At 37.8% G+C, this 14,690-nt stretch overlaps 1 protein-coding gene across 1 annotated transcript in view; it reads right to left on the reverse strand.

The window, feature by feature from the left end:
* The window catches only part of ap1m3 (adaptor related protein complex 1 subunit mu 3), a 39,008-nt gene that overhangs the window by 20,466 nt on the left and 3,852 nt on the right, over positions 1–14,690 (reverse strand). Inside the window, exons 2-4 of the mRNA XM_085386861.1 lie at positions 7,682–7,838; positions 7,004–7,071; positions 6,184–6,314 (exon numbers count right to left, since the gene is read on the reverse strand). Coding sequence (XP_085242987.1) covers positions 6,184–6,314; positions 7,004–7,071; positions 7,682–7,838 — 356 coding nt within the window. The remainder of the gene's footprint in view (positions 1–6,183; positions 6,315–7,003; positions 7,072–7,681; positions 7,839–14,690) is intronic.

Consider the following 14,690-nt stretch of genomic DNA (forward strand, 5'->3'; position numbering starts at 1 on the left):
AATCTCTATTTGCTGAAAATGAGAATCTCTAAAGCAGGTATGCAATGTTTATCAATTCACCTTTCATACTTTTCAGGAATATATTGAATGTAACCTGTATTATTAGTGCCATCTAAGCCACTGATCCAACCACTCAACAGTACTGGGCAGCATGGTGGTGTGGTAGTTAGCGCTGTCCCCCACAGAATAACGCTTACCGGTTTTAATCTCCTGATTGGCTCAGCTTCCTACCATAGTCCAAAGAGATGCATGCTAGGTTGACTGGTGAATTTAAATTGGCTGTGGGTGTGAGCTGTATGAATGCACAGCATCAGTGAAGAGTTAAAAAGAAATGTGACTTCAGTACAATGTTCTATAAGTGCAGGTACATCAAATCGCTGGGCATAATGTGTTACACTGTAACTACTTAAAGTACTAAACACTACTTTAATCTAATGAGTTCATTCTGAAAATCAATCATTTAGTTTAGTTTTGTTTTTGTGATCTTGGGTTTTTTTTCCTAATAAGCAATCCATTTCTGTTAAATATTGTATTATATTAGCCGTTTCATTTTGTTTTCAATAAAACAAATAAAATAAAAATTCCCTAATGTGCTAGCAGTGTTTCTGTCTCTGGCCCTTTCCTCACAGCTGCTTACTAGCAAAGAAGATCCCCTTGACACTGAAAGTATTCACATTGTGTGTATATGGATAATAATACTTCATAGCTCGACTTCAGAGTACTGTCACGTTTGGTAACACAAAAGTGCTCCAACAAGTTGCTTTTGTCACGTATCCCTGTGAAGTAACAGACTAATGCTAATGGCAGTAATCTTGTAAGGAGACGTGTTACTTCTAAAGGCTAACGTATAAAAATACTGTCCAGAAAATTAACTTTTTAAAAAGATGTTCTTCAAGCCTGCAATAAACACTTTTTTCTTAGCATCAAGGAGACAATATTGCTTAAATGTAGTATTTTTTTTATTACACAAAATGCCATCTAAAATATTTCCCCTTTTTTAGCAGACAACACCAAAAAAGGACAAAAATAAACAAAACTTGCTGTGAAGCCTCCAAAACTGAAGGATTTTCTTGGCAGCTCTCTGTGCTAAGTCTTACTATTCTTATTATAAAACTATTTAACTACGATTGTTCTAAACATACTTGTCTGTGAGATTGTGTGATTTCTAACTGTGTGAAATCCTGCTAAACAAAAAGAGTCTTGCTTTCCCTTAAAATCAAAATTTTCTATCTAATCTCATCCACAAAATGTGCCAAATAAACAAGTTTTGGATTGATTGACGGATTGAGGCGGAAGATTTTTCTGTGTTTTCTGCCCTAGTTCCTCCAACCTAGCGGGTCTTGAATGCATGCTGACATGTAGGAAAGTCTGTAAGTGCTGAGAGATGAAAGGCGGCGACAAGTGGGTTTGGGGTTGACGCCGGATTGTTTTGCTGCTTTGCTGTTTGTTCTGTTTTGCCCTGATTCTCCTCAGAAATGCTAATGAAAGGGTCTGGAAGCTGATTTGGCAGCAAACTGATGGATTAGCATAACAATAGCAGTCAAAGGAAACACACACACAGACACGCCTACACGCCGATGAAGATTTCTACGTATGTGCACACATGAACTCACTCACGTGCATGCGCAACCCTCCAGTCACACTTGCATCCACCCACACAGACACACAGTTATACTCTTGCCAGGTAGATAGTGTTAAAATGTAAGAGAAGAGCAGTGTTGGGGGCATGAAAAGGTCAGAGAACTGAAGTAGCCTGCAGACAGAGAGACAGAACGTGTGTGTGTGTGTGTGTGTCAGAGAGAGAGAGAAAGAGAGAGTGTGTGAGAGACAACAACTGTATGGCTCCTTGGGGAAGAGAAGAGCAGGGATTTCTGTCTGAGTGTCTTGAGTGTGTCCAGCTGATGGTGTCATTGTGTGTGAGTGCCAACAGGAGCCTGGTAATTATCAGCAGTACTCAGACGCTCAGACACTCATACGCATGCACGCGCTCGCACACGCGCACACACACACACACACGTAGCCAAAGCCAAACCTCTGTGAAAAAAACCACATTAAATTAAACATCCATCATGTATTACTACACATAAAACATGAAAAAGGTAAACAATACACTATGCAAATGTGAAAGTTTCTGATAAAGCACCCTGTAAATAAAGATGGTGACAAATTGTTACAGCAGCAGCTAATAGCAATAACAAAAAAAAGACAAAGAAATTGTGTGCACAATATATTCACAGCAAAATAAAATAATCAAATAAAATGCACACACTAACAGCCTATGTGCCTGTGGTGCTGTGGGCTTCAGAGTGAATGTTGATCCTTCTCCTGGAAACAAAAGTCTCTCTGTGGAGCCATGAGGAGGGTAAAAGCAAAACAACCCTGTGTACAGCTCAAACACAAAGCACGAGTGGTCCAAAGAATAGCAGTGGCTTCACTTCATTTCACTCAGTGTATAAAGCTGAGCCATTCATTACAATTTTAGTCACCAGTTGTGCTCAGTTGAATGAGAAGAAAAAAAATGGCCTAGAGCACTTCAAACAGAATCATCATTTGCTCTCATTCCCTCTCTCCCGCTAACTTGCACCATGAAATATGAAGCTGTTACCTCGCTGAAAAACTCCTGTTTTGTTCCCTGATGGATGATACAGGTACCACTTGAGTAAATGTGGTTACATTAAAACCAGACAGGAATGCAGCAATTATGGCCTTTGAGAGTTTGTAACTTTCACCTCATCAGCCTGATTAGTGTTCATTTTAAATGCCATACTGTTTCACCGTTTGTCCAATATAAAATCACCAAAGCAATTTCTACAAGCCCTCTTTTACTTCCACTGCACAGAGTGTAAGTTTTGCCACTGGGTGTCTCTCTGAGAAAATATCAAAAGACAGAGTTTGATGGTGTTGCAATGACAAAGGTAATGTATTAAAATTTTATTACTGTCGCGTTTGGCCACTCATGATGTCTTTTTTTCCTTTTTCTTTTAATGAAAGGTTAGCTAATACTTTCAAAATAGTTTAAACACAAATATCAAAGAAATATACCGTACCATGCAAAAATCTTTATTCACCACTCTTTATATTTTACCTCCAAGGAGCTTTCTCTTTTGCAATAGTCCTTCAAGGCTTTCTGAGGGTTTTCAGTTTTCTTTGGACATTGGCTGCTTTTTCACTCATTTTTAGTTCAGACGTGGACATTTTTGGAATGTTTTTTTTTTCTTTTGCACATAACTCAGTTGATGAACCAGTGTTGTATCATAATATTAGAGATGGCATGATACCACTTTTTTATGTCTGATACCGATATCATAAATTTGGATATCTGCCGATACCGATATGAATCCGATATAGTGTATTTTTTAATCAATAAAACAATTTTTTTATAAATATGTTGCTACATTTTGTTCATTCTCAAGTTTTAAAAACCAAAACACTAAAGCTATTCTGTTATACTTGTATGCAAAAAATACACTGCACCCAAAATATTTTATAGTTCAGCAAAACTGATCAATCTAATAAACTTAAAGCTGCACCATCATCCCTATTCTGGTATCTTAAAGAGTACTTAGCAGAAATATTAAACAACCTAACTAATAGGTTTGCCAACTCCCAGCAAAAATATTAACCCCCCCCCCCCCCCCCCCCCCCCCACCCTTCACCTCACAATGCTTAATCGACATAGTCAACTTTAATTTAATGCACGTGTAAAACAAATGCACAGAAATAAATTATTTTTCAAGAATAATTAAATAGATTCAACATCTTTCTACAACAGAATTGCAGACTGCACAGATGGTACCTTCCCATAGGAAAAAGTACTATAGATTACTAGGATGTATATTAGACTTAATAGTTACTATATACAATAATGGATTTCTATACATTTAATCAGATGACCACTTTGGTTGTAAGATTCAGATAATTATTTATTAAAAGTTCATCATTTTAAATGAAATAACAAAGAAAAGTATTTTTTGTGCCTCCCTTTCCCTGTTAATGCCCTACCTGGCCCCCTGGCAAAACTTTGCTAGATCCGCACCTGCACAGTTACCAGCTGTCAGCTACACAGAAAAGGATCCTGGTGTTATTTGTCTCTCAGAAACAGTTCATAGCTTCCCTTCCACTCATTCATGTCACATAACAGGTAAACCTGTTTGTCCATCACTGTTCAGCTGATGATTCAGTAAGGACATCTCCTGGTTTCATATTCATGTTTCCCTCTCACGACATATCCAAACGGATATCATGACCAGCAGCTTTTACAGCCATGGCTCCAGCAAACATCAGCTGATACTAGAAATTAATATTAAATCAAGTCTAACAACAGCTTATCAAGCAGCTGTTCTTTATCCGCTGGTCTCCTCTTTCTGGCGCAAAGTGGGCGATAAACAAACAAGTAAGACGGGACTTGCGACAGAAAAGATCATTGGTCAGTTCCATGATTGAAGTAGCAACAGGGGAGGAAGGGGGAGAGAATGAGAGAAGAATGGCAGCTGTGCAGCAAAGACAGAATAACTCCAGCCTTTTTTCGTGCCTTTTTTTAATTCTAGCTAAAGTACGGGACAAATCGCTTCCTTTTCGCCTCAATATGGAACTCCGATGACCAGTCCAGCTGTGGCTCCATATATATCAGTTGTTATGCTTAAAGTGGAAATACTATGCAAACATTCAGAGATGCACTTACACACTTTACTTCTCTGGGATAGTTTTCTTTGAGATGGAATGCCGCGGTTTGGAAGCACGTAACGCTCCAAATGCTCCACCAGACCACCGACATGTCTCGCAGACAACAGCCGCTCTATCAGGTGACACATACTGCTCCGATGCGCTGAGCTGGGTTACGCCAAGTAGCGCGTTTTGTGAGGTTATTTTGTGATACTTCGGATCGGATTACATTTTTTATTTCTCTCCTATATCCGATCCAGTAATTTAGGTCAGTATCGGATCGATACAGATACATAATATCGGATCGGTCCATCAGACTCCATTTTAAATTTGGTAACACTTTGTTACCAGCAGCCTGTCGCAAAAACACATCATTTGCTCCCATTTCTCCAGTTGAATCTAGAACAGATACCAAAGATAACACAGTTTCCCATATGGAAAAGATATATATAAATCTTATAAAGTTTGTATCTGTCTTGTATGAAACTTGTATGAAAAGCATACAAGAGTGAAAACACATATAAGATCCCTTGAAAAATTATATAATGAAATCATATATGTTTTTACTATTTCTTTTCCATATGGGTTGACAGGCATAAAATGGTATCTTTGCACCAACAAGGTGATTCCCAAAGAACCACGTGCCAAAAACCTGGTATGTCTTGCCATGGTATGCAGCATTACCTCAAAAATGTGAGGAAATTGGATAAGTGGAGGACAAAACAAGAAGTGGCAGGAAAAAAATTAAATAAAAATATCAACACCAGACATGCCATGTCCTTAGGAAATATGAAATTCAGCAAAGACCTGAAACTGGAACTGAGAGATGAACTACTACTGTTCACTATAGCCTCAATGGAAGAGTGGCTGCCAAGAAGCCATTTTTAAGGAAGCGAAACAGGGAATAAAGGCCAATGTATGCCAAATTACTCAAGTACTGGGCTGAAAATCAGCGACAACTGGTCTAATGAAGTGATAATCCAGATGTAAAATTCTTGGTTTAAATTTTTATCGGAATGTACAGAGGAGGACAAGAGATACTACTGTGTCTACAGTTGTCTGTAAAAAACAGTGGAGGCTCTGACATGGTTTGGGAAAGCATTTCAGTCAGTGGTGTTGGAGAGCTTGTCAGATTTTGCCATGCAATGCCATCGGAAGTTTAATTTTCAGCACGAAATTTTCAAAAAAAAGGCAGCCAAAATCTACAGAAGAGTTTGAATGTCCTTCAAGAAGAAATGACTACAAAGCTGCTTAAGAGAGTTCAGGCTGTGTAGAAGAATAAAGGTGGTCATACCAAATATTAACTTTTAAGCTCATTAGAATTGTATAGTATTTTTTGCATTACTAATTGTATTTACTGTATTTCCGTCTATGCTTACATATTTCGATAAAGTGCTGACTCATTATTTATTTGAATCTAAAATGCTTCCCAGTCTGAGGTATTGAGTTTTTACACTTGAACAAACAGACGTGGCGCAATGGTTTGTGGACTGTTGTCAACTTGTGTGACATTTGTCTTACTCTTGTAGGATCTTGCTCTCAGTCGTCTGAGGGAACCCAAAATCCATCACCTCGTCCATCAGTTCGTACACCGTCACAAAGTTGTCGCGAATGCTCTCCTCCTCAAGCTCCTTAAAGTACTCCTTAAATACCTAGAAACAGAAATACAAACAGCTACTATGAAAAATCCTATGCAAGCTGCTGAGCAGTACTTTTTACATTGAGTGCACACATACTGTATGTTATTACTATCCCACAGTAAGATTTTTATTATTATCTTTTCATATATCAGTGCTGAAAAGATATGTATAGGGGAAAAACAAATAGATACGCTTACACTTCATAGTCAACTGGTTAATACTGCAGTTTATTAAGACCTATTCCAATAATTTATACAATGAGCTGGTTACATTTATTCCTCTAGCAAGAAAAGAGCTGTTTGTTTATCTGGCCGTCTGCTAGCAGAATTATGCGAAACAGCTACTAGGCCATATTTCCTGAAATGTGTTGGAAAGGTAGAGGTGGAGATCAAAGAAGGAGTCTATTACAATGTGGTACCACTCCAGGTCACGTTCTTATAAATGTAAGAGTTTGGGAGGGAAGTATTCTGTGAGTGCCATTGTTGTTTTACCGTACATGTCACAAAGTACTTTGCAAGAAATACAACAAAACCCAAACCAAAAACCAAGACTGTCGGTGCAGAAACACCAACTGTTCCTGCATTTCATCAATAGATCAAACCAAATGTATTGCCTACATAGAAAATCAGACGACTTCATAATGCAAATGCAACTTTTCCATCCTTGGAATAAAAAGTATGAACTGTAAACATCACACTCACCTGTACTATTTTATAAAGGAAGGAGTACACGAGAGCAGCATTAGCATTCTTCTTAGTGATTGCCACCACTGAAAAAAAAAACTGTTAAGAAACAAAGTTTTATCTACAAGAGGCAAACGTTTTTTAATCTGTTAGAAGACATGAAGCAGGCATGTTTTATTCTTTACTGGGAGTGATTATGAGACGAATGCAGCATAATTGAAAGTTAACAGAATGTGTGAGACTTTCAAGCAACTAAAAACATGGCCACAGGGTGGTAAAAGAGCTCAGCTGTGTAATGCAGTGCACTGGGAATACTACTAACAACTGGAATATGTTCCTGAATTAATAATGTGTAAGTAAGACTGAGTGTGGAATATTGAAGACAGTGAATAACACATCATAGTGAACCTGTGTTCAATTTTTTAAGTGGAGAAGCTCAGAAGCAACCTGAAACACAGGACTTCATATAGATCTGTCCTGGAAAGATGCAATTAAGGTATATGTATTACATGCTGTAAATGATTGATGGGAGGGCTGTCACTTTGAAGAACTAAAGCAGGAATGTCAGCCAGAATGGAAAACTATACTGTGGTAAAGTGGAGAATTCACATAGATATTTATAGTGTCTGCAGTGAAGGCTTCGTTTTAGCAGGCACCACAGAGCACATCACGCAGCAGTAAACTCTCTTTGGATACAGTAAAGGTTGTTGTGTTTGATCCACATGAAGTGTGCGGAGCCATGGCTGATCAGCGGCGTCATCTCAGCGTCTTCTTCTCTCTTCATCAGAATGGGCATGAACTGGTCGATCACATTTATGTCCATGTTTCCCATGTAGTTACGGCAAATCAGAACCTGGATGAGTAACATAAAGACACACAAGATACAGAGGCAGAGGATGATATTAAAGAGGACTTTGTCATTAAATATTTATAGCTTTTGGCAAAGATACCAAACCTGCACTCAAGCTTAAAGAAGCTACAGAAGCCAGTGGCTGACAAAAACCCTCTAACCTCCTGAATGGGGGTTATATTTATTTTTTTCATCCTCTGTGGAAATGTGCAAAATGTGTTTCCAGCTTGAATTTCTCCTTTGTAGTTTTAATGGACTGATGGGTATCTGATCATGAATGATGAATGACCAACTTTTCAACTTGAAAGAAGAATAAGAGCAGACCTTAGCAAGGGTTGGAAGATTTCCAGGTTTGAAATGATAGCCAAGGCATGCAATGTCCCCAAGTCCTACTAGACATTTATGGTATATTCTCCTCCTTGCTGTCAATTGGCAAAAAATAAATCAATCTTAAAACCAAATTTAAAATAAATTTTCATTAATTCTTAGCCTTTCCCTTATAAAAATTCATTTTATGTCTGAAAGAAACAGTACTAAGATACTAAGTGATAATAAACTAATAAGAATTACTATCAGTTCAGATACCCATTCGCATTGATACCTTTAACCATTTATATGTTTGCAATTACCAGATAGCAACATTAGCCATTTCTTAAGTCATCATTGAGGTTGTGGCTAGTGGATAATGTTAAAAGGTACAGTGTGACAAATTTCTCCACTAGCTGTCCAAGTTCTGTTTTATTACCCCTCCCAATTCAAGTGCATAATCCTGGCTATGGTGGCCACTGTAGGACAAACAACTCTGGCTGCCATTTGTCTGCATTAAGTGTAGGCTGACAATAGTGTCCATGTCCATTTACTCAAGGCTTTAAAACTTTGTGAAAGGAGTCAAATAAGAAGAGATGAGTCAGTGAAAATTAGCACTGCTGTAGGCTCATAGCACTGTTAGCTGCTAATAGCCTAGTGTTAGTGAAACTTTGGTTGAAGTGTATCTAATGTTGTTGGACTCTGTTCCTTAGCAAATAAATGCAAGAGTGAAAAAATTAAAGGGTTTATCGGAGGGATTTTTAGGACACTCAAACCCAACATAAAGCAAAATGTTAGTTTGTAACCAGCTATTGTTGTTTAGCCAATTTACTAATAATAAGCAATTGGTATAATATCAAGAATAGATAGGCATGGTTAAGCACTTTTTTGTGTATTAGAGCCCCAGTTTAGAAAATATGGCTTGAAGTTAGAAGGAAGAGGATACGTTTTTCATCAGATGATCAGTAAAGAAAAGTGCAAAGTCGTGAGAGGCACAGTACTACCTCAAACCACCTATAAATATTATTGTCCTTCTTTTTTTTGGGGGGGGGGTTGCACCACGTTACATTACTTTATATGCCAGACTACTCAAAAACATTGTGATTGATGTTAGATTTGTATTGTACTAATCTTTACCAAAAAAAAAGAAAACCCTATTGATTTTTTGTCATTTTTTCCTTCCTCCTTTATTAAAAAAAGGTGTCAAATATTGAGTATTTTCCTGGGTATCGGTATCAAGTTTTAAATTCTAGTATCACGACAACTCTATTCATCACTATATACCCGCAACACTAATAGCACCTCCATCACTCACAGACACACTTTTAAACAGTGGAAAATGTGCAAACACACATCTAACAGACCTTTCCCAATGTGAACCTTGAGTCCTCCTCTTTGTCAGTGACTCAACAACCATCGAAAAAGAGCTGGAACCGGTTTGTAATAAAAGGCGAGTGTGAGCTTACACACCCACCACAGCTACTAATCTAGTTAAGTGAGTACATGTCTGTGATTGAACTTCTAAAAGTAAAAAATGAAAAAATTATGACTGCACATATTCTGTTTTTTGGGGGGTTTTTTCAGACCACTGTCACAAGAGATCCTGATATATTGACTTTGCTTTAGTTGACTTTATAAGCCAATTTGCTACATCTACACAAGACACAGTGTCTCCTTTGTGAAGAAAAAAAACTCCACTGTGGACACAATGAAAATAAAACACAGCATGAAAAAGAACAATATGTGACTGAACCAAGAAAAAGACCCAGAAACTCTTCTTACTCTGTTGTAAGTCAAGGATTTAAAATGATGACAAAAGTGTGCACGTTCATATCACACAAGTGCAGTTTTAAACTATGTTTGAGAACATTTTTCAGATCTGTTCTATATTACACACTGGGGGGTGGGGTGTAATTGTATCAAGGTCTGTCTTGAGACTTAAGGCTGAATGTTGTAACATCTCCAATCAGCATGCGATGCTAGTCACAGATATGACAAGACTTGCTTCATTCAGCCCAGAGAAAGCACCACACCTCCTAATTTTAATGAAAACATACATACACACGCACACAGACACACACACAGACAAACATAACAAGATGAGTTAGCAGTCTTTCTATTCTCCGGACGCACACGGTGAAGTGAAGAAAGAGATCAAAGCTTGTACGCTTCAGGGATCTAGATGGCAAGCATACACACATGCACGCACACACACACATGCATGCACGCACACAAACACAAAAAGCTTCCCATCTTCTTTAATAGAGGAGCCTCTGTTGCACAAAGGTCACAAAGGGCAGGTGCAACAAAGACAGGAGGAAATAAGAAATAAAAAAAGGACATTCCAGCAAAGTAAAGTAATCTGGGGGAGAAGAAGGATATGAACAGGCCACTGATCAGATTCTATGAGAGGAGAACACACACAGGCAACAGTTCAGAGGTGACCAGACAGAGAGTGAGCTATAGGCAAGTCTATATCAAAAAAGAGCTGCAATATTGAAAGCCCATGGAAGAGTGTCCTTTGAATTGCCAGTTTTAAAAATCACACCTTGATGGAAAAAACACCGGCACACATATGTTCCAGACTTGACTCAACAGCATGTTAACTATGTGGTGGTCATAATCATTTCTGGTTACCGCATCAAAAAGGGGAATAATTAATTACTTAGTCAACAGTGATTTTCCAACAGAAGATACAGACATCTGCTGAGTCCAGCATTTTTGATTTGATAATTCACTTATTTTCTTTGTTTTACATATAACAGTATCAATTTCTAATTGAAAAAAATGAAAAAATAAAGTATAAACAGCCCAATATATAACACTATAACACTTGCCTCCTACTAGGGCTGAACGATTATGGAAAATAATCTAATTGCGATTTTTTGCCCCAATATTGCGATTGCGATGCGATATGCGATTATTTTTTAAGGTCTTTGTCTTCTGTATTATTAAACAAAGACAAGCAATACATCATATAGTATGGCCAATACTATATTACATTAATTTTAAACTGTTCTTTCCTGGAAGACAGACCTCTGTTATGATGACATGAGGTGATGCATGAATTGATGACTGACATTTTTATTTAACTTCTTCAATCACAACAGTATATTTGAACATACACAATAGTTTATTTTTAGCTTACAAACATCTGAGCATAAAGTGCTGACAAGGAACCCTGGTGTAAACATTAAAATGAAAGTCAGTACAATGTGCAGATTGCAGAAATATACATAAAAAAAATCAGTGGCTTTACCACACTCAGTTTTTCGACATCTGTGAACTACTAGACAGTCATTCAATTAAAAAATAATATTAAATAAATAAAACTAATAAATAAAAAATACACACAGCTTACTGATCTCTGCAGTCAGTAACATTACACATAAAGTGCAAACATAATAGCAATTGTATAAACACACACACAAACACGCCTTTAAAGTTTAAAGGCGTGAAATTGGACGGTCTAGTTCTGATTAGCGTCACCGCTGTCTCGGTGGAGTTTAATAAACTCGGCCGTCTGCTTCTTGCTATCTAAAATATAACCAGACACTGGCGTAAATTCTCGACTGTCTCATACTTCTGTTTAATAAGTTTTCTGTTTGACGTTTAGTCAGCTGTGTGAAAACCAAGGAGGAACCCACCCGGGGGATTAATAAAGTTTTATTTTATCTAATCTAATAACTTTAATCTCAGCCAAACCGATTTACTCACGAACAAACAAAACACTGAAAAAAGCCCAACAATAACATTTTTAGGTTGTCTAAGTGACTTATATATTACGTTTAACCCGAGCAGCGAAACTCCGCGGTGATCTGAAAATGATGTGCCGGGAGTTGTGCCGCTCTCGGCCGCATCAGTAACCCTCGAGCTCCCGGCTAGCTGTCGAGCTGGTGGGTAGCAGACGCCTCTGAAAACGTCGAAGCACTTTTGCAAATATGGGATATCTTGATAAACCGAGCAGATATTTGATGTTTACACAACTACTTTCTCGCCTGAAAATATGTTAAAAGTTTATTTTGTGACCCAGAAAGATTAGTATGAGTAATTTTAAAACTTAGTAGCGGCCGCCATTGTTGGAAACTGGAGTTTGGCTGGGCCGCGCTATGAATTCTGGGATATGGTAGTAATTTGGACAGCCTTCGGCGCGTCGCTGTGACGTAATCGGTCTACAAATGCGGCCTCAGGAGGATGCAGCCCATGAATTTGGACATGTCCAGAGTATAATCGCAGCCTTTGCGGTTAGAAAATTGCACTTGATCATGTCGCGATATTATCGCAAATGCGATATATCGTTCAGCCCTACCTCCTACTGCACTTACAATGGCATATAGAACATGTGGACCGCAAAGAAAAGGCCACCAACATCGCTGGCCGTACACAACCAATGTGCACATACTTGACAAGTTGGCTGAAGTTAATTTCTATTTGAGACAATAAATCAATAAAAGACGAAGAAAGTTTATCACTCTTTTCATTTACTGTGATGAGCTGTGACGAGCTTCTTATTGACTGCTTTATCCACCAATTTTCCTCTGTGTAATTATCTCTTTTAGTGCATTGATGTCCACCTTTAAAAAAACAACACAAAAGAAAACCCACCAAATTTGCATCTGAGAGACATTTCACATCATCCGATTATGATGATTCTGAAAATAACTAGTCTGTGGTAACAATAATGGTGCCAATCATAAGAATGACTTGTAAAAACTTTTATATCACCTTTAGGAAACGGAAGTGTCAACATATCACTGCCGTGCCACTATGGTTCAAACGTGTGTCAGTTAAACTCGTATTTCCAGAAAAACAAGCAGTGCTGCACTGTTTTCAGCAGAGAACCAATCAGTTAGCATATTTCATGCCCCAAAGCAAAGCACTGCTACTTAATAATCCAGGTCTCTTTACAACCAAGTGGGAATGTATCCCTTTCAAGTTAACCCGCAGTAGTGTCTGCTTAAAGTTTGGGAAGTTTTGCTGGAATATCAACGTGCATCACAAATATTTTTTATATCTAATTGTTTTAAATGGCATTCAACTGTGACAGAGAGCTAAAAATCTTTATGTAGAACTTAGTTAAATTGTTTCAAAACCAAGAAATGTTGTTTTGTTCAGTGGGAACAAAAGGAAAAAACTAAAAAGGAAATAAGAACAATGGAAGCATAATATAAAAACTGAAGTATAAAATACAGCCAATTAGCCCTATTATAAACTGAATTACATGTGCTGATCCATTCTTTGTTTAATCTACAAGACAAAAGGCAATTCTTGGCGTTATAATTGGCTTTTACCAGCACAACAAAGTATTACATATTAAAACCATCAGTGGTCTTAAAAAATAAATAAATGAAATAAAACATAATCAGCCGGGGAAAATCGCTGTGGGGATTTGATGGGAGTTTGTTACTGGGTCACACAAGCCAATCAATGACTGTTTTCAATGTTTGAAATCAATAGAAAGCACTCACTGCTAACCTCTAAAGAAACATGGCAACAGACACCCCTCGCTGGGCCGTATGACCGGAAGGCAAACAGGAACAAAACAAAAAAAAACAAGAACAGTTTGTGTCACCCATCAACCCTCTTGTAAATTACACTAAGCCCACTAAGTTCAATCTGACTATGAGATAAATTCCTGTACTAAAATAAATTTCTATGTAGAAAATGTTGAATGACGTTTCAAAGCTGCTAGTAGTTAACAGTACACAACTTGTAGCTGAAATAATGAACCATTGAAAAGTACAAAAAGACACCACTGAGTTGGTCCATCAACTGCAACCATTAAATATTGTTAATACTCAAAGGGCCTCGAGAAGGGGGCTTGTTGCAGCTGCAGCATTCTTTGTCCAATAAGACTAAGTCTACAGTGGCAGCTCTATCAAACTCGTACTTCTGCTTAGCTGGTACAGTGTTTACTATATTAATCACAGTTTAGTGTGTCAGCATGCTAATATGATACCCAACACAAGCAGATGATGATGAGAATGTCATTTGTTTTGCATCTAAATAAGTGACTAAATTACAAATGTGATCCAGCTGTAAGTTAGTCCACAAACTGTTACACTGTTAGCAAAATGTGTATTACCCAAGTCATGCACATTCATCCTCTAAGGTCATGGAATGTATCTAAAACAATCTGAAGGTGATCCCTCCAGTAGTCTTTTCTGCCTGCATATTCTCCCTGTGCTTGCATAACCTTTTTCTGGGTACTCTGGCTTCCTCCCATTGTCCAAAGACATCCATGGGTTAGGTTAACAGGCAATTCTAAATTGGCAATAGGTGTGAAAGTGAGTGTGAATAGTTGTCTGTCTCTCTTTGTTATTCCTGCAAAAGACCGGTATCCAAGGTGTGCAGGGTGTAACCTTCCCCAAAATCATTACTCTTAGTGGGTGCGAGTCATAGAGGATGTGATGTATGGATGGATGGACAGATGGATAAATCAACCAGTATGAAAATAATTAAATTGGGATTCATGGTGGACGCAATTAAATTAAACAAATTAAACAATTAAACAAAAAGCTAATCGAAATGAGTCAGTCTTTGCACATT

Source organism: Rhamphochromis longiceps, linkage group LG17 (assembly GCF_057381845.1).
Source record: "Rhamphochromis longiceps isolate RC_006_pf linkage group LG17, R_longiceps_female_GT1.1, whole genome shotgun sequence".
Lineage (NCBI taxonomy): Eukaryota > Metazoa > Chordata > Actinopteri > Cichliformes > Cichlidae > Rhamphochromis > Rhamphochromis longiceps.